Raw genomic sequence first — 19,145 nt, forward strand, 5'->3', positions numbered from 1 at the left:
AAACCATTCCCATGAGTAGAATTGATGATTCAATAAAGAGAATTTTGTGACTTAAGTTTGTTATGAAACTATTTGAGGCACCGTTAGCTAATCTGAGCCTGCTTAACCAACTTTGCAGTTATCTAGTTATTCATAAACTTGGCACCATTTTGCAAGCACTATGAATTAATACTTGAAACTGTTTAATCTTATTTTTTATCTTATTAAGTGAAATTGAGGAGTCATAAGAGAGCAATAGAAAACATATGTGTTACGAGTTGAGGTTTTTTTCCCTAAGTTCTTATTAAAAGTCATTTTACAAATGAGTAAATTTATTTTTAAAATTTTAAAAATAAGGTGAGTGAAAAAATAGGATATAAATTGGAAATAATAGCACCGTTGTTAATTTGATTTATTGAAATTTGCAAATGCTAAAGAGTAAAAGTAAGGCTAACTGGCTAGCTAAGCCAAGGCAAGCCTGTTAGCTTAGCTAGCTCTAGACTGTTAGGCTGTGGGCAGTTTTTTATGAGGTATGAGATTAAAGTGAGCTTTGCATGACTAGAGATTATAGAATATTAGTTACATAATTTATTTTTTTTGGTCAACAGAATATTAGTTACATAATAATAACACTCTGTCTGTCTCTGAAATATATTGTCTTGTGAGTTTTCTAGCGTGGTCAGTTGTCACTGTCTGTGTCTGTGCCTGAGAAAAGAAGAAAAGAAGAAAAGAAGAAAAGAAGAGAAGAAGAGAAGAACCAGGGGAAGGCAGATAATTAACGGGCCAACTGATATTATTAGCCTTAGATCAAATCCAAAATGGGAATTGTGGTTTTAGAAGAGAGGGACAACGTTGAGTTACAGGAATTCTGTCGTATGCTGGTGGCCTCCGCCGCAGGCCTCCACCGCACAAAACATCAACCCAACGACCTGCGTTTTCCATCCAAAACCAACGACTTGACCGACGACGAAGAAGAAGACAGATTGGTTTGTGTAACTAGCGGCGTTTCCTTCTTAGGCCTCGCCATCGTCAACCGCCTCCTCCTCCGTGGCTACTCTGTCCGCATCCTCGTTGATAACCCAGGTAATTAACAAACTGCACGTTCGGGTCGCTTTCGTTTCTTCAATACTTCAAACAATTTGGTCAAAACTTGGATTTCGATCAAGTTTCCATTGTCTTCTTCATTTTTGTTTTGTTTTGTTTTGTTTGATTGCAGTCCTATTGATTTAGCTTTTAACTATTCTTGTAATTAAGTTTTCGCGTATGTGTCTATGTGCTTTTGGTATGATTGCAAGCAAACAAGTTTTTGTTATTATTATTATATATTTAATATATATCATGTGGTCTCTGCAGAAGATGTAGAAAAGTTGGGGGAGATGAGGACAAGGACCAATAATTATAAGATATCAGCAGTTATGGCAAATCTAGCAGATGTTGAAAGCTTATCTCAAGCATTCCATGGCTGTTGTGGCGTCTTCCACTCCTCTGCATTCACTGACCCCGCTGGCCTCTCTGGTTACACTGTGAGCGAGTTCTATCAAATTTAGTGTCAATCTAGAGATGTATACGTTTTACCAAATTCCAAATCATTCAGACAAAACCAATTATACTTGCAAGTAATTGGAATTCATAGCGCACACTCAAACACAAGTTGAAAAACTTCATCCCACTCAATAACTTGGACTTCAATTATACATATATTGTTGGCATGATTATTTGTTAGATCCATGGCTGAGACTATTTGTTAACATTTTTGAATCATGTGATTAGAAATCCATGGCTGAGATAGAAGTGAAGGCCAGTGAGAATGTGATGAAGGCATGTTCATTGACAACTTCTGTGAGAAAATGTGTGCTGACTTCTTCACTTTTAGCCTGCGTATGGCAAGACAGCAGCAACCTGCATGACCCCTCCCCTGTAATTAACCATGACAGCTGGAGCAGCGAGTCACTTTGTATAGACAAAAAGGTATTATTTTCATCCAAATTACATCCCTCTTTTTTTCTTTTTCTTTTTCTGCTGACAAATTATTAGTATTTTAACTTCATTTGAAAAAAAAAAATGGCAGCTCTGGTATGCCTTGGGCAAGCTGAGGGCTGAGAAGGCTGCATGGAGAATAGCTGAGGAGAAGGGGATGAAGTTGGCAACCATCTGCCCAGCTCTCATCACTGGTCCTGAATTCTCTACCAGAAACCCAACAGCAACAATTGCATATCTCAAAGGTACCCATCATCATTCATCAAACACACCTTTGCTTTCCAAAATGCATACACAAACACAAATTCTAGTTTCCATTTTTTTTACTGTGTAAATATGATTACAGGATCCCAAGAAATGTACCAAAGTGGGCTGCTAGCCACAGTAGATATGATGAGATTGGCAAACGCGCATGTGCGCGTGTTTGAGGCAATGAACAAGACAGCATTTGGGAGATACATTTGCTTCGATCAAGTCATTGAAACAGAGGAAGTGGCAGAAAAGTTGGCTGAGGAGACAAGCATGTCGAAGAACAAGATTATGGGCAACGGGTCCATCAATGTCCAAGTTCGATATGAATTGTCCAATAGGAAGCTCACAAACCTTTTGTCAGGATCACTGAGATACTGTTATAACCAAAGCCAGCATTACATTTAGGTTCCATCCTGATATTATTATTTCCCGTTGGGGCTTAGGTTGAGCAATGCAAAATGGAAAGTTTTGGAAACTTTAGAAATGAATGTAAGTATCCGTGTTTGTTTCGTGTTTTCGTCTTAAACCAGAGAGATTATATTAGCATCCTACATCAATTCAAAACCATATGTATTGCAATTGGCAAATCTTAATGAAGAAGATCAAATAAAATTGTTGCAAGAATAACCTAAGTTGGGTTCTCATTCTACCAACAAAAGCAATGAATCCAAAAGCCAATTACTTCCAAATTGAAAAATTGGGATAGAAAATGTGTAGATTGTTCAGTGTTTTAGAGAACAACTAAAAGTTCAAAAACAAAACGATCTTTGTAGTTCAAAAAAATGTTGGGCAAATAGACAAGGGCAAAAATATTCTCAATCAAAAATGAATCTTTCAGAGAAATAAAAGAAATATGAAACAAAGTATTAATAACAATTTATCTGGGTGATTGCGAAAACAAAAGTAAAGAAAGAAAGAAAGAAAGAAAAAGGGTGAGGCTCAGAGAGTTGCTAACTGTGCTCAAGGAAGAGCCCTTTTACAGGCCCTTCTCATACAAGAGGTGTCAGAAATTTAAGCACTCGTCATCGTTGCCAGATTAACATATAACCCACAAGTCTATTCAAATAAACGAAATCAAATTCAGAATAACAAAGAAGAAGATAGAGAAGATGACGAAGAAGCAGAAATAGAAGCGGCTGCAAGCGGGCAAGATAAGGAGAGGAGAGAAATGGTCTCCCGAAGGAAAGTCAGGAAGACTAGGGTTTTTCAGTATGAGTCAGGGAGGGCTGCTTGCGAGAATTTATAGGCAAGTTGAACCCAACCCTAAATTAAGAAGTTGGACATGCAAAATGAGCCCATTTTTTATGGGCCTATACCTCCTTAGCTAAACCTTAACCAACTAAAAAGGGCGCGAGTACAAAAATGTAAAAGCCATAATGTTTTATGTTTGGTTATGCTCGTTTTTATGGTTTTTTTGTTTGGTTTTGGGCTGGCGGTAGTGGTACACCAGTAGACCCTTGGAGATTTGAAACCAAATAGCAATGATGGCCATGGTGAATGTTTGTATATGCAGGTTTTTGGCAACCACTAAATTTTATAAGTGAGGCCGGTTACCCGTCAGCTTTTGTTTCTTTAGAGAGAGATGCAGAGAGCAGATGAGCAGATGAGCAGAGAGTGAGAGGCACACTCTCCACACAGGGACAGGGACATGCATTTGTGGTGGTGATGATTAAAGATTAAGTTGAAGAAGAAGAGGATAGAGATATTGAAGTTGAAGTAAGTAATGTGTATATATACATGTGTGTGTGTGTGTGGGGGGGTGGGGGGTGTGAGAAAGATTCGCGTGACAGACCGCTGACAGGAGGTGATTCAAACTTGACTTGAGAGAAGAACCAAATGAGATATGACGCACACTGGTGGTCACATTGTGCTGCCGCTCATTGGTCAAATATTCCTCTTTAATTTATTAGGTTCAAACTTGAATTTGCATGCCATGCATTCCTTACACTAATTAATAAATTTACTCTAATTAATTAACAGACAGGTAAAAAATTAGAGGAGGAGGAGAGGTAGAGCAGCAGGGGAGTGGAAAAGGAGCTCGGTAGGCATTTGGGAACAATTCCCTATATTCGCTGTCATCGGTACTCATGAAACCAAATGCCTATGATATACCCCCCATCCCCATCCATCTCTCTCTCTCTCTCTCTCTCCTTGTTAACTTATGACTGAGGATGGTAGTAGTACTTTTTTTTAATTTGTTTATTCTGTCTTCCAGAGTTTTTTATAAGGAAAATCTTTTGCTTTCATTAACAAATTTTTGTAAGTCAGTAAACAATAGATTAATAAAAGCAGAGAGAGAGAGAGAGAGAGAGAGAGTGATTCTGCTTGCAGTTGCAGAAATGTTAGACAAAGAAAAGGTTATATATAATCTGGGCATTTGAGATCAGATCGGTCAAGCTTGTTGTGCTTCCATTACTACACTTATACAGTCACAGAGCTTTCTTTCTGATATCCCAACCCAACCCAACCCATGAGATGAGCTCTAATCCATCACCAACAAGACAAGAATCTTCCTGGACTTAGTTGCAGTGAAAGTGAAGAAGCTTTGATCTGCTTGCTTCTCCAGTCCAGGTCCTGAGGTCAGTTGTTATTATTTTCTTTTCCATATCAATCAACCTGCTGCACTGCACCTGCATTAATTAATGTTGCTTATGCTATGTCAAGTAATTAAGAATGTGCTCTCTCTCTCTCTCTCTCTCTCTGCATTTCAATATATTCCAACGACATTTTCATGCAATTGAAATGTGCAAGCCAGCTCTAGCTCTTGCTCACCTCTGTTTTCTCTTCAATCTTTTCCTTACGCGCATTATCTGCTCCTATTCACTCTTTCTAATTACCTAATTGCTGATTGGCTGATTATTTCACTGTGGATCGGTCCCACTAATGTCTAACCTTTTTGTTGTAAGCCCATCTGCTTTGAGACTTGAGGAGATGAGAAGAAAGAAAGTCTTGTTTCTTTCAACTTTCTACTTTCAGAAAAAGCTCAATAAATTATAATAATAATAATATACATGCTTCTTCCTTCAAATTCTAAATCTAACCGGATTATGATACTTTGTTTTTTTCAAAATTGAATCAATGACTTTCTTCTTTTCCATGTTTAATTAATTAATCCCTTCCTCTTTTTCTCTTATTCAACAACTCAAATCCACAAATCCCATCTCTTGATTTTCGCATTACAATAGAATCTCTTCTCTGCCAATCTTGATTATTGTTTGTTTGATGAAATGATTCTTTCGGCTTCCAAGACATGGCATTTGCCCAACATGATGGAATTTATATTTTCAAAAAGTATTAGTCAAAACACTCAACACCATTGTGCCATTATTTTAAAAAATACTGCATTACTTTATACTTCACCTCAAAATTAACGCTATTTGCAAATCACCCATTAGTGTCGTGCTTTGAAACAATTACTCCCTTCATACAAGATTATGAGTTTGAGTCCTAATATTCGTGTAGTTTATGTGAATTTAGTACATTATTGCCCCTTTTAATAAAAAAAAAATAACGCTGTTTTCATCACATCACGAGCCATTTAGAAGTTGGGTGCATATTTTATGCCCCCATGTGAACTTCCATGCTCTTTTTATCTCCCCATCTGTGTTTAGAATTTCTTTTTTTATTTCTTCAATTTGGGTCTCGTTTGATCATCACTTTGATTTTGACACTGCATTATTAAAATCAAGTATACCTTTCGGCATATAGGGAAATTGATACCATCCCACCTTTTTTTTTTCTTCCTCTGTCACGCTTTTAAGGTATCATTTCCAATTAAATTCCATTCGGACAAAAATTTCAATTTTCATCAGTTGTCTTTTTCGGGATAAAGAGGCCGACCTCCATTTTCCTTTTGCACATGGCTTTCGGCATATGCCTAGAGGTATCATTTTTTATTTTTTATAAAGCCAAGTACTTGAGTCAAGAACTCTATTTTGGAAAGTAAAGAATGCCCATTTGCATGCTTTTTTATGCATCACTGGTTATGATTATGATTAACATGCAATTGATAGTGAAATAATAAATTGAATAATTGTGTGAAAAAATGAAAGTTATATTCTTTGAGAAATTCAATTCATTGGTGAAGATGAAGTCATGAAATAAACGGTAGGAATGGGGTAGCTTTATAGACCCCTAAGAGATACAAACTAGGTTGAAGCTCTCCTCAAAAGAATTAGGTTCGAGGTCAAATTGCACATGAGATGATTCTTGTTTAAAGGTGAGATATGGCTCAGATGATTTATAATGAGATTTAGAGAATGTCGAATTGTGATTAATCGGTGGATATTGTTCAAAATTTAATTGTCCATACAAGGGTAAATTAAGTTGAGCTAACCATCATTCTAAATTGTACCGAGACTTTTTGAGATAAAACTCAATAACTTGATGGGTTACGCTTGGACGGACCTAGGAAATTAAGTTTGGCGTACTTAGCAGAAAAACTTTTGTGAAACGGGAATATCATTGTTTTGTTATTCATAGTCAATCACAATTTGCTACATGGAAAATTTATCACGCATGACATAATGTGATTAATCGAGAATAGCAAAATAATGTTATCCCCGTTTAATATAAGTGTTTCACGCACTTAAGAGGACAATGGGCCCAACACTAAAGGGCCTGTGGGCGAGATAGGGCAGAGCAGGAATTGCTCCAGAGCTAAATTAGGCATGGGACATGAAGTGATCGTTCGTTTCACGAAAACACATTGAGGGAAACTTATTCATAAACTTGGCCTCTGCCTGACGTGTCTCGTCTCACTCTCATTTCCATTTTCAACCTCACCTTTTTCATTCAAGGAAAAACAGAGTTACTGCTCTGCAGTATCTCTCTCTTTCTCTCATCTTTAACACCACTCCATTTTACCAACTTGCCCTGGCTCGCCAGTGAAGTAGTGAACAGCTGCCTCATTCGCATTGCCTGTCACTTCACATGAAAAACCATGGTAATAGGGTATATCTGTCATTCAAGCCCTTTTTGGTTTTATCTGCCAAAACCAGTGAAAAAAAGAAAACATTTTTGTACATCCATTACTTTGTAGGTAAGTTTTATATGTAATCTCTGTCACAGCATGGATGTTTCGTACACAAAAATTCCAAGAAAACAAGGGATTTAGGTGACACCCTAAGTACTATTAGAGTTTGAAAACATTCTGAGCCAGTCAAATTGAAATCGCTCAGTCCCAAAGAAAAAAAGTTGGATAGTATTAAACCTTCCTTTAATGAACAAAATGTAGGTAAGATTGTAAAATAAATTTGGAATCAATTGTATATTATTTTCTCGAACACTAGATCTATAGATATTCTCAGTACTCAAATCTAAGGAAATATTAGGGTTAGTAGATAGATAGCTTAGTTAGGACTTATTTGGTTTGGATGTGATTCAATTAGGGATTTAGCACATATATTGATTTGGTGTGTCATCTTTGCTTATTCTTCCTAAATCTCGGTTATATCAGAGAAATCTTGAGGATGAAAGGGAAGTTATTCAATGGATCTTACAATTATACAAATCAAACTTAAATTTACGTAACACTTTAAAAACGAAAATACAAAACCAAATACAAGTATTATTTGAAGAAAGATCCTTAATTATATAACTTATACCGTCAAGACAAGTGTTTTTTCCTTCTTATTTCCAATAGCCTATCGAAGTGGGCTCAATCGAGTTGGCTGCGCGTGAATCTCTATATCGTTCTTCCCTTCAAAATATTTACATGGACCCTTTTACCCTTGTGTAATTAACAAGATAAAAATGCATGAAGCAATATCTTTCATATTCCCTTACGTGGTAAGTTGGAAAGCCCTCTCCCATATAAACTTGGTATCAAGATATATGCTCCTCATTCCAAACCCAGCACCCGCATACAAATTCATCGGAGTTGAAAGTTTTCTCATCATTTTTTGCAGGTCAGATAATCCAGATGGACGAGATTAACCCACCTCGGTCGTCACGTAAACGCGGGACGTCATCCGATCATCAGGGCGACACATCCTCAGCTGCAGGACACACAACCCCAAGGAAGAGCCGGTACGCCGTGGATGACGCGGGGGACCGGATCGAGTGCTCTGGCAAGTATTGCAAGTCATGCAGCGGCGCTTTGATAGCCGACTGCGTGGCACTCTGCTGCTGCCCCTGCGCTTTGCTGAATCTTCTCACTCTTGCCTTCGTTAAAGTGCCCTGGATGGTGGGCAGGAAGTGTTTGGGACTGGGGAAATCCAAGGGGCAAAAGCGTAAAAGCAAGAGAAAATGCAGCAGTATTGATGATGATGATCACCATCGTCAGTGTGAGGTGGAGAGAGAAGAAGAGGAAAGAATGCCAGAAATTTCATCAGACCAAATGGAGTGTGTGAGTGCCAGGCTGGAGGCAGAGAGGGTTTGGTTAGAATTGTACCAGATTGGTCATCTGGGTTTTGGTAGGGTGTCTTTCAGTGGTATGCAATCTCTGGGTAAGGCCAATTAGGGAAGATAATTTATTGTATACCTTGGTTGGTTTTATTTTGTACACTTGGGAGATATATACGTGTATCACTATTACTAGTTTCCTTCGTATATTCATAATGTAACATTTATGGAGTAGAGATAATTTTATAATTGGAAATTCCATAAATTTTGAATTTAAAAAAGAAAGCTCTGTTCCAATTTTCCATTTTGTATTTTCATTTTCTTGCTGTTAAAGTAATCGTTATCCTATTTGTCTTTAAATGGTGGGAATTTATTGCAGAGACTCATGGAGGAAATATGGTTGCCTGCTGCCAAGAGAAAACTCGCACTTGCCTACCTTTTCCCGGAAAACAATTTGAAGTTTAGTTCGGATTCTAAAGAATCTCACAGTCGGCTTATTTGATTTTTATTGCACAAATTACCATCCGATTATTGCAAGAAATTTATAATGAGAGCTTTATATATGACCCTTAGGTGAGGTTCTATCTCTTAACCGTTAGATCAGGTCAATTAATTTGATCAAACGGCTAAGGAATAGAACCTCACCAAAGGGTCATATATAAGGCCCTCACTATAAAATGACTCCCGATTATTGCAGACAATGAAGAAGCCCATTTCCTACGGGAAAAAAATACAAACAAACCCAATTTGATTATTGGAAGAAAGAAAAAAAGCCCAATATGGAGTTGAACCATGCCCAAAGGCCCAATGCAAGGCAAATATTTTGAATTAAGTTTTTTTATTTTATTTTATACAAATAATATTCTACTTTAATCTAATTTAACTTACTGGAGCGGATTCAAACTCGGGTGCAAAGTGAGAAGTACGTTCGTCTAGCCAACTTGACTAAGCTCATATATGCATTTTGAATTAAGTTCTAATTGACTAATTAAAAACCCATTCTTAATTTGATTGTAAAACTGCATCTTTATCAATAAACGAAGAGGAAGAGCTTTCTATATAAACTCGGAAACAAAATGTAATACCCTCTACACTTGTTTTCCAAATAAGAATAATTTACTCCACTTTTTGTTATTTTCGAGTAGCTTCATGTCCACCTCACTTCTATGTTTGATTTATATAATATTCATTTAAAATAATAATAATTCAATTGGAAAAAATATAATTCATAATTGAACGGTGCATATTTGTATTAATTATTTATTATGTAGGTTTTTAGTTGTAGGTATATTTCGTTACCAAAAAGAAATTATCATGTAATATAATGGTTTATAACAGTAATAAGAATAGGACAATCAATTATGTAGGGACACGCGTTTTCTCCTTGTATCACAAATACTGTGATGTGATACAAATTTTTTTTTTTTTCGGGATGATGTGATACACGTTTAAAGTACCTTGATTGAACGACTAATAAAAATAAAAATAAAAATGGTTGGGCATTTTTTTTCTGGAGGAAAATAAAAAGAAAGAATGGAGGCAATTTTTCCAAAAATAAATAAATAAATTCGATGGCAATTTGGTAATTAAAAAGGATCGGACTGGCGGTGACTCATTGAGAGACTGAAAAGACACTTCACGCCCCGCCAATTTTTTGGCAAACCATGGCAAATGACACCTGGGTTTATATATTGCCGGGTGGCAGACTGGCAGTAACAGAAGCGCGCATGTTAGCATCCTTTTGTAAATATAAACTATCGTACGCCCCAATGAGTGGTGCGCGCACTCGGGTTTATGGCTTGCAAATTAAATACAAAACGGGGAAACAATAGAGCAGCCAGTGTTTCAGCTTGCTTACCGACTTAGTCACCAGAGAGAGAGAGATAGAGTTGGAGGTGAGCGAGGGAGTGACTCAGTGAGCGAAGAAGATGGAGGGTGAGCCAACTCGGATAATGCTGGCAGTGAACGAGTCGACGATCAAGGGGTACCCGCACGCCTCCATAAGCAGCAGAAAGGCCTTCGAGTGGACTCTGCAGAAGATCGTCCGCTCCAACACCTCTGGCTTCAAGCTCCTCTTCCTTCATGTCCAAGTCCCTGACGAAGACGGTCCTCTCTCTCTCTCTTTCTGTTTTTCTTTTGTTGTTCCCATTCAATACTTATGTTTGTGCTATGCTTGATTTGATTGCAAAGAAAATGGAGGAAACGGAAGCAAAAATTGAAAGGATAGGGAAGTCAAAACCGAACCTATAGTTTTCTAATGGAAAATGTTAAAAGAATCGCAGATTATGTGTGAGTGAAAAATTGGCTTTGCGATCAGTAAGTTGATGTCATTTGGTTTTGTAAATTGAAATTAGTCGGTGATGATCATTGATTTGATATAATCTTCATCGTAATTAAGAAATCGTTAGTAAGTTTTGGTACCAAACAGGAGGCATTGAGTATGTATGAAAGGTGCTTGATAACTTTTTAAGCTTTCTGCCACTTCTTTCAATTTTATAGTCAATTTGCTAGTTCGTTTAAGTGGTGAGTTTTTGTAATTTGAGTTCAATATTGAGTTTGATCGGTTACAAGATCTGACCACTTTTTGTACAATTTCCCTTGGGTTATATGATTGTTTCTCAAAGTTGGCTTGTTATGGTGACTTCATTTTAAATCATGTAGTTTCTTGTCATTCTAAAATGAGTTATGTGACCCAAGTATCATCATCATCATCATAACTGTTGTTATTGTGGTCCTCAAGTATCGACCATGATCATAACATAGAGAAATTATGACCCTGAATTGATTTGAGTTCATTGTTATATGAAAAATGTGAATGAATATGCATATAGTCCATTTATATTGTATCTAGTTGAGCTTTTGTATATTCTTGTGTTTGAGCATGCTTAACACTTCATTTTCCATTGCTCAGAAACTTTCTTATCCTTTTTCCTTCTTATTACGATGTGATCCTGCCACTTGTTTCAACTTTGAACCATGTTCCTCACCATACTTGTAATAATATGTTGTGCCCTGTTTCGATAATAGGTTTTGATGACATGGACAGTGTCTATGCATCACCTGAGGATTTCAAAAATCTGAGGAATAGAGACCGCGCCAGAGGGCTTCATCTGCTGGAGTTCTTTGTTGAAAGATGTCATGCAATTGAGGTACTGACGTGTGTCTTTTGGGACAGCATTATTAAATAATCGCATCTGAAACATACAACTTAGTATTCTGAAGTTTAAATCTATATATTGGAATGCTTGTAGGTTGGTTGTGAAGCATGGATCAAAAAGGGGGATCCCAAGGAAGTAATCTGTCATGAGGTGAAGCGTGTGCGGCCAGACTTTCTGGTTGTGGGCTGCCGGGGCCTTGGTCCTTTCCAGAGGTATGCTTTAAGTGCTTGCCTTTTATATACACATGCCTGATCTCCACCACAGTTATTAGTATTATTACATTGCCGACATCCTTTTCTAACATCTTTTGCAATTTTCATATATATTCTGATAGCCCTGAAGCAGAGTTGGCTTATATACCTATCATATTATTGAAGGCTATCCACTTAACTAAGAAAGTTTCCCTGTTTTATTTGCTCTGCAGGGTTTTTGTTGGGACAGTGAGTGAATTTTGCGTGAAGCATGCTGAGTGCCCTGTGATCACAATCAAGCGCAGCGCAGAGGAAACACCTCAGGATCCTGTTGATGACTGAGTTTTCCTGGAATGTGCATGTTTGAATTCTTTAATTCTGTCCAGTCACTTTCTACATCAGACCCTTGTGTACCTAAACACCAACTGGGAACAAATTAGATGTATTGCTTCTGTTTGCAATTATGCACAGACGAAGAATTACGGCGAAATGTACGAAGGAACTTGGATATTTTGTGTTAGTTTGGGCGTTCATTTTAGGAGCTTTCTTGTTTATGATATAATATTAGGAGCTTTATTGTTTATCATATAATATTGGCTTAATATGATGATGTCTTTGCCATGCTCGTTGCTTTTTTGAATTGGAGATATAATGTTGTGAGTTGTGGGAAAAACAAACCCAAGTCACAGGCTAGCTCGTTGCCCAACTTTTTTGAATCATGATTAGCATAAGTATAAAGGCATTCTTTTGTCAAAGGCACTTTATGGCCCGCTTTTGAAAGTTTGGCTACAGTACAGGCATATTTCTGATAACTAGAGCAAATTATTTCGAAACGTTTTAAAGAATTGTGAACCCGACCGAGGAGAATTCAATAGCGAGAGAGGTGCTCATGTATTGTTTGGTGTAGGAGTTGAAACAAAAAGAAGTGAAATTTACATCCAACTGAAACTGGTGGCTGAAAATCAACACTGAGAGTTGCTTCTCACCAAAAGCTCCTGTTGATCTCTATATTGATAAGTTGAAGAAACTAGTTCATAACTTCATCCACAAGCATCCAAAAAGAAAGTAGAAATATTATCCCTAAACCTACATATGGATCACTAGCTTATATGACATACTAGGGATTGTGTGTAGAAACAAAAAGGTCCATTATACAAACAGTGAACCGATCTAAGATGAAGATTCAACCATTGTGCTTACCGTCTCCAATAACTCTTTTATCTCACTCTCCAACTTGGATTTCGTTACAGCTGACACTTTACCATCCGAATTGTCCAGCATTGAGGTCAACTTCTCAAGTTTATGCCTAATGAAGTCGAGTTGTGACGCCTCACCATCAACAGGGGGCTGTGAGTTTGTTCCTACTGCCTGACTTTTGGTCTTGCCCCTGGACTTAGCTGGTGGAGAATTGGATATTTCACTCAGTTCACGGACCTTCGAAGCAGCCGAGAGATTGTGGAGCCGGAAGTTGACATTGGAAGCACCAAACGGACTGTCATTTTGCGAATGGTTGAAGGCTTCTTCTGCATCAGAGATCCTTAAGAAGGAAACCCGAGCGCAGAAATTGTTGTAGAACATCTCAGTTTCCATTTCATTCAGCTCTCCAAATTTACTATATATCTTGATAAGATCAACTTTCGTGGGCAGAGAGGAACCAGGGCCAAATGTCACAAAAAGGGATGCAGGTGAAGCTTTCTCATCCCTCTTCTTCCGCCTTGTCTTCAAATCCGGTGTTCCAGCAGCATGCTTTCCTATAGGCTTATCAGAGCTCTTCTTGATTTTCTTGTGCCCAGATTCACCGTCAGGTACATTTTCTGCGGTTTGACTTGGGTCTTTCCCCAGTGACCCAGGCTCAGATATTAAATTCTTTCTCTTCCTATGAGGTTGGCGGTTCTTGTAAAGTTCGTAGTTGGAGCCATTGCGATAAATTGAATCTCTGAATATGGCCATAAAGTCACTAAAAATCTCAAAGGATTTCCTTTTGATTGGATATGATGGATTAAGAGCTGCAGAGCGGAGTTCAGATAGCACTAGACTAGCTGATGCATTAGCTTTCATTGGATCAATGCTCTTCTCCTCATCTTCTGCTGGTGCTTTAGGACTGAGTTCTGTAGAGTGTTTCTTCTTTAATGTCTCCGTGCAGCAATTCAACATATGAGGGGACCCAATAAGGTTAGAAGCAGCCCGCTCCCCTAACTGAGTTTCATTAGAAACTTCAGATTCTATTTCTATGTCTCGCATCCTTTTCAGCATGTTAAGATTTGTGAACGGAGGGGACAAGTACTTGCTCTTTTTCCTTTCCCTCGACAAGGGGCGGTTGTCAATTTGGTCTTTCATATCACTTTGTAAACCACCACTGCGCAATTCCCCATCTCTTGAAAGAGGGCTGTCACCAGTTTCTTCTTTCATCTTACCATCATTACTATCCATGCCAAAACTCTCATCCTTCTTCCGTCTCCTTGATAACCGACCCTTCTTACTTTCTTCCTTGCTGCCGCTACAATCATTTTCAACACTCATATTTTTTTTGGTAAGAGTGCTTGTTGGTGACTTTGAGAGTCTGAGCTTTCTCTTTACTACATCAGAAACCAAATTACTCTCATCATGACTCTCACTGCCTTTCCGCTTCCTCTGCTCTGGTTTCTCTGATACTGCTCCCTCATTAGCCATAATCCCGCCATCCTTAGTTTTCACCTGAATATCATCGTCCCCTCCCATGAGATCAGCAATGCTTTTCTGCTTCCTTCTTTGATATTGCCTATCCTCTAAAATTTTAGGTGAACTTCGCGAAAATGTTTGATCAGTTTGGCCAGTCTTTGCGCCTCCGGGAGAAGAAAGCCAGTCTTCAAATGGCCCTTGGACAGGCACTTCCACTGCCTTCTCATCATCCTCAAGACCAGGAATTGGCTGGGCTTCACAGAATACAGGCAATTGATACCTCCCTTTTGAAAAATAAAATGCAGACAGACAACTCTTTAACACAGTGAGCTCAAGCACACTACTCACGGATGTAACTTGTGCAGCATGCTTCAACTCAGCAAGAAGGTTTGCTGATTCAGATAGATGACCCAAAAACTTCCCAACTTTACCTTCAGGCACAACAACTCCTTCCTTAATTCCAGCATTCAATGCCAAGGGTTGACTAATATCACTCAAAAACTCTTTCTTTACGCAGACACAACTCATCTTCAACTTCACAAGTCTTCCAATCTCATCCACAGCCTGCTGCACGGCATTAACAAAAGCCTTGGAACTACTCTGCTTCGACATCTCCTGAAAATTTTCCTCAAAGGGTTTTAATTGCGACGGATGGCACCAAGCAAATGTGCCGTCCCCAAAATAAGCAACAAGAAGTCTGTCCTTATATTTCAATTTCACTGCATACTCCGACGCATCAGAAGGATCACAAATCTGGGCAGGCCACCATGGATGGCTCTTAATCTTACCCCACACAAAATCTCCCACAGAAAACTCATGTCCCTCGTCACCCATGTCCTCAGTGATCTCAGGTCTCCCATCTGAGTCTTCCTCAATCTCATCCAAAAAACTATCATTCTCTTCAGCCCTTCCTCCGTTCACACCAATCTTACCCTCAATGATCTCATGTTTCCCATCTTGGTCTTCTTCAAATTCATCCGAAGAACTCCCATTTTCTTCAACCCCTCCGTTCACACCAGCCATAGCCATAGTAGCATCCGTCACCGCCTTTTTCTCCTTACTCGAAAAAGACTCCAACTTTTCAACACTACCCTCACCCCCTCTCAGTTTCAGCAAACTCGACTCTACAAGCCCACCCTCCTCAGTATCCGAGAGACCAACATTCAGGTCCCCAAAACTTCTCTGAGTCGAACTTTTGGGCTCAACTACCTGAGTCTTGACCACTTCACCGACCCTACTGCTACCCACATCACCAACAGAGCTCTCTCGACCGGACCCCCCTGGACCGGGCTGGGTTCCGCCCGAGCCGTTGATATCTTCGACGATCGTGTTCTCCTCTGCATCTGGACCTTTAGGTGGTTCAAGAGCAGAAGCTGAACCACCCTCTACGGCTGTAGATCGTGTTGGGGCCGCTCCCATTTCGAGGACAATCTTCTCTCGAGAAAATCAAGCTCAGACTTTGATTTTACAGCTGAAACGAATTGCATACAAACCCCAGAAGCAAAAACAAAAGCAAGTATGTAAATCAGCACATTCTAGGGTTTTGGTTTCGTCAAGAAAGAGCTCGAAAATGGGACTAATATAATACTAAATGTGCACTAGCAGACGAGAATAATGCATACATGGAATAAAATAGTCGTATAAATAGTAAAAAAACGAAATGAAAAAATATATATATATGTATACCTGAAGAAACCAAAAGCTTGAAGCTCAGGAAGCGATTCTCAGAGAAATATTAAAAAAAATATGGAAAGGAATGGAATCAAATTCCACACAGAGAGAAAACTAAAAATCAAATTTTGAAAACGCCGTGTGCGTGAGAGAGAGAGAGAAAAGAGGAGAGAGAGAGAACTGAAATTTGTGAAAGGGAAAATATCGTGGTAAAGTGGCGAGAAATTGGAATATGAGGCGGTGGTGGGGAGCTGACAGCTGAGTAGCAGAGAAGAGGGCGAGAAGAAGCGGCTATTTTGTTTTTGTTGTCCTTTTCTAGCAGAGCGGCCATCTCCACGTTATGTACCCGGCAAGCTGACATTTGGGTTTGAAATATAGGTACCCGCAAGAGTACGTTAAGGAAGCATACTCGCCGGGATTTAGGGCCATGTATGGTTTGTTTCTGTAGCGATTCAAAGGGTTTGTTTCTCCACGAGTATGCATGTGTTTGCAGTTTCGATGTGGCGGCATTGGGGACATCAAACGGCTCAAAGAGTTGTACTATGTTAGGATGATTCGCCACGTGTCACTTCTAGCCTTCGTTGAACGGAGCCCATATTAAAAGGCAACGCTGATTGGCGATCCCAGCGAGCGTTTGCGAAACGGCGTCGTCGTCAGTGGCGGTTTGCTTGCTTTTTATAAGTGTTATCTCCTCCTAGCTTGAAAGTTTCTCTATTATAGTTTTTGCTTTTTATGCATAGCAAGAAGCTTTTGCATAATTATTTCTTCGGTTGTTTGTTGATTAGCTTAATATCCACGCACAGGTTTTTCCAGCGAATCCATGGGATGATCGAAGTTGGAATAATTACAAGCCATCAATTACACACACACCTCATGTCCTGTCAATGGGATGATCTAAGCCTAAGCTAGCTAGCTCTTTTATTAGCCGGAAAAAGAGGCTTGACATTTTAGACTTGGGCCATTTTCGTTACATTTTACCAATTTTCATATATTTTCTTTTTCCCATTTCCCCACCCTGACCTTGGTTGGTTTCCAATTCCAATTGCAAATTGAAAATGAAAGAATGAAAGGGATTATGAATAACGTGGACCACCCAAATTCCACGAAACGGGAACTAATATAATGAGAGGATTCAAACTTGAGTGCGAGGGACCGATTCACTGTCGTGATTAGCTGGCCTCATTCTGAACAAAAGCCATACAAACTACATAAAACCCCCTAAACTATAGGGTTATTTTCAAGTTCATATCCAATTTTAGAGACATTTACGAGTACATACTTAAACTCTAGGAAACCTTGCAATTTACCCCCTCCGTTAGCCAAAACGTTAGTTAATCTATTAAATGCTGATGTGGCATTTGTGGAACCTATTTTTTAATTGACGTGGACTTCACATAAGAAATCAAATTAATAAAATAAATGATAAATAATAAATTGTAGGGTTTCCGGGAGTTTGAGTATGTACTCGTAAATGTCTCTAAAATTGTGTAAGAACTTGAAAATGACCCCCTATAATTTAGGGGTTTTTTTTATGTAGTTTGTCCTAATGTTTTTGTACATAAGAAATGGTTACCTTCCTTCTTGAGCACAAACATAATCCATATTATATACATACAGATGTAGCATACATACTGCATACATACACATTCAATTCAATTCTACCATCAAGCAAAACTAGAGAGCATAATAAACCATACTAAAAGAGCATATTAATCAAATTCTTCACCTTAAAATTACAATTCCAATTGCATTGAAATTGAACTTTGAAGAAGAAGCAAGAAAGAGAACAATCCCATATCACTAACACCTACAAGTTCAAATAGTACACAAAAAGCAGAAGCTCATTAGACAAATTACACAATGGCAACCTTGGCCCCAGCCTCTTCCAGCTGCTTCTTCGCCTCATCGGCTTCGTCCTTGGAAATCCCTTCTCTGAATTTCTTAGGCAAGCCCTCAATCAACTCCTTGGCCTCCTTCAGCGCCAAGCTCGTCAACGCCCTAACCGCCTTAATCACCGCAATTCTTGCGTTGCTCGGCACCTCTTCGATGACCACGTCGAACTCCGTCTTCTCCTCCACCACGGCTGGCCCCTCGGCGGCTCCTGGCGCCGCGGCCACCGCGGCGGCTGGAGCCAGAGCTGCGGCGGAGACGCCGAGCTTGTCTTGGAGGAAGTCGACGAGGATGCGAGCCTCCTCCAGGGTGAGGCTGGAGATGTCGGCGCCGAGCTTCTCAATCTTCTCGGGGGCTGCCACGGCCGCGAGGGGACGGAGGTGCGTGGCACGGTGGGTGAGGCTAGGGTTTTGGGGGTTGAAGGGGAATTGGAGGCTGGGTTTGGGGGTGTGCGGAGGAAAAGAGGATGTCGCGGGTGTGTTGAGATAAGATGGGGTGCCCAATGTGAGTGTAGATAGAGAGGCAGCCATTGCTGTGGTGTGGATTTGAGTTTTGGGTCTGAGACTCTGAGAGGGAGAGATAGAAAGAAGCAAGAGTGAGTAGAAGAAGATAGGATAAGGGGGAATTCTGAAACTAGTGTCCATGGGGGTATGTAGCGGGTGTTTTTTTTAGTTGACGGAATTACCCTTGTGACTTGATAAAAACTACCTGCAAATTGTAAATTACGTTGTCGTTTGTACGGGGGCATAAAAAGGAAAAACAAAAAGTAAAGGTCGCAGGCTCGGGGCATTCCGAGAATCGAACTCGGGACCTCTCGCACCCAAAGCGAGAATCATACCACTAGACCAAATGCCCGCTTGGGAAGTTTTCTTTATAATATCAAATAAGTAACAAGAAAAACAGGTTTCGACTCATCATTTTCCTTTTCTTCTTTCTTTGTTTGAACGGCTACCTGCGTAGTTATGTTATTATTATTTTTTTAAGAAAAGGAAGAAGAAAATACAAATGAACATAGTTACACTAG

At 39.3% G+C, this 19,145-nt stretch overlaps 5 protein-coding genes and 2 non-coding genes across 7 annotated transcripts; 3 read left to right on the plus strand and 4 right to left on the minus strand.

The window, feature by feature from the left end:
* The first annotated feature begins 579 nt into the window (after positions 1-579).
* Positions 580-2,719, plus strand: LOC110762842 (NAD(P)-binding Rossmann-fold superfamily protein). The gene is made up of 5 exons (XM_021965578.2): positions 580-1,062; positions 1,333-1,502; positions 1,750-1,947; positions 2,048-2,201; positions 2,303-2,719. The coding sequence occupies exons 1-5, from the start codon at positions 798-800 to the stop codon at positions 2,611-2,613; spliced, it is 1,098 nt and encodes a 365-aa protein (XP_021821270.2). The 5' UTR covers positions 580-797; the 3' UTR covers positions 2,614-2,719.
* A 425-nt stretch (positions 2,720-3,144) lies between these two features.
* On the minus strand, positions 3,145-3,241 carry LOC148296149 (small nucleolar RNA snoR1). The gene has a single exon (XR_015834932.1). It is a non-coding gene; the product is annotated as a small nucleolar RNA snoR1 (small nucleolar RNA).
* Positions 3,242-4,829: 1,588 nt separating this feature from the next.
* On the plus strand, positions 4,830-8,791 carry LOC110765249 (uncharacterized). Its single transcript, XM_021968366.2, has 2 exons — positions 4,830-6,091; positions 8,118-8,791. Exons 1-2 carry the CDS (start codon positions 6,082-6,084, stop codon positions 8,669-8,671), a joined length of 564 nt encoding a protein of 187 aa, XP_021824058.2. The 5' UTR covers positions 4,830-6,081; the 3' UTR covers positions 8,672-8,791.
* A 1,555-nt stretch (positions 8,792-10,346) lies between these two features.
* Positions 10,347-12,523, plus strand: LOC110765399 (universal stress protein A-like protein). Its single transcript, XM_021968545.2, has 4 exons — positions 10,347-10,659; positions 11,581-11,702; positions 11,805-11,923; positions 12,136-12,523. The coding sequence occupies exons 1-4, from the start codon at positions 10,482-10,484 to the stop codon at positions 12,242-12,244; spliced, it is 528 nt and encodes a 175-aa protein (XP_021824237.1). The 5' UTR covers positions 10,347-10,481; the 3' UTR covers positions 12,245-12,523.
* A 251-nt stretch (positions 12,524-12,774) lies between these two features.
* On the minus strand, positions 12,775-16,639 carry LOC110757760 (PWWP domain-containing protein 6). The gene is made up of 2 exons (XM_021959513.2): positions 16,247-16,639; positions 12,775-16,031 (listed from the first exon to the last, which is right to left on the minus strand). The coding sequence occupies exon 2, from the start codon at positions 15,977-15,979 to the stop codon at positions 13,073-13,075; it is 2,907 nt and encodes a 968-aa protein (XP_021815205.2). The 5' UTR covers positions 15,980-16,031; positions 16,247-16,639; the 3' UTR covers positions 12,775-13,072.
* A 1,279-nt stretch (positions 16,640-17,918) lies between these two features.
* LOC110764176 (large ribosomal subunit protein bL12c) lies at positions 17,919-18,760 on the minus strand. Its single transcript, XM_021967119.2, has one exon. It carries the CDS (start codon positions 18,649-18,651, stop codon positions 18,085-18,087), a length of 567 nt encoding a protein of 188 aa, XP_021822811.1. The 5' UTR covers positions 18,652-18,760; the 3' UTR covers positions 17,919-18,084.
* Positions 18,761-18,904: 144 nt separating this feature from the next.
* TRNAP-UGG (transfer RNA proline (anticodon UGG)) lies at positions 18,905-18,976 on the minus strand. Its single transcript has one exon. It is a non-coding gene; the product is annotated as a tRNA-Pro (tRNA).
* Between the last annotated feature and the right edge of the window lie 169 nt (positions 18,977-19,145).

The sequence above is a fragment of the Prunus avium genome, chromosome 3 (assembly GCF_965620075.1).
Source record: "Prunus avium chromosome 3, drPruAviu1.hap1.1, whole genome shotgun sequence".
Lineage (NCBI taxonomy): Eukaryota > Viridiplantae > Streptophyta > Magnoliopsida > Rosales > Rosaceae > Prunus > Prunus avium.

Bases quoted from the DNA above. Each gene is read 5' to 3' on its own strand.
- LOC110764176 (XM_021967119.2), bottom strand. From the start codon at position 18,651: ATGGCTGCCTCTCTATCTACACTCACATTGGGCACCCCATCTTATCTC.
- LOC110757760 (XM_021959513.2), bottom strand. From the start codon at position 15,979: ATGGGAGCGGCCCCAACACGATCTACAGCCGTAGAGGGTGGTTCAGCT.
- LOC110765399 (XM_021968545.2), top strand. From the start codon at position 10,482: ATGGAGGGTGAGCCAACTCGGATAATGCTGGCAGTGAACGAGTCGACG. The intron at 10,660-11,580 runs GTCCTCTCTCTC...TTTCGATAATAG, and splicing joins CCAAGTCCCTGACGAAGACG to GTTTTGATGACATGGACAGT. The intron at 11,924-12,135 runs GTATGCTTTAAG...TTTGCTCTGCAG, and splicing joins GGCCTTGGTCCTTTCCAGAG to GGTTTTTGTTGGGACAGTGA.
- LOC110762842 (XM_021965578.2), top strand. From the start codon at position 798: ATGGGAATTGTGGTTTTAGAAGAGAGGGACAACGTTGAGTTACAGGAA. The intron at 1,948-2,047 runs GTATTATTTTCA...AAAAAATGGCAG, and splicing joins CACTTTGTATAGACAAAAAG to CTCTGGTATGCCTTGGGCAA. The intron at 2,202-2,302 runs GTACCCATCATC...ATATGATTACAG, and splicing joins AACAATTGCATATCTCAAAG to GATCCCAAGAAATGTACCAA.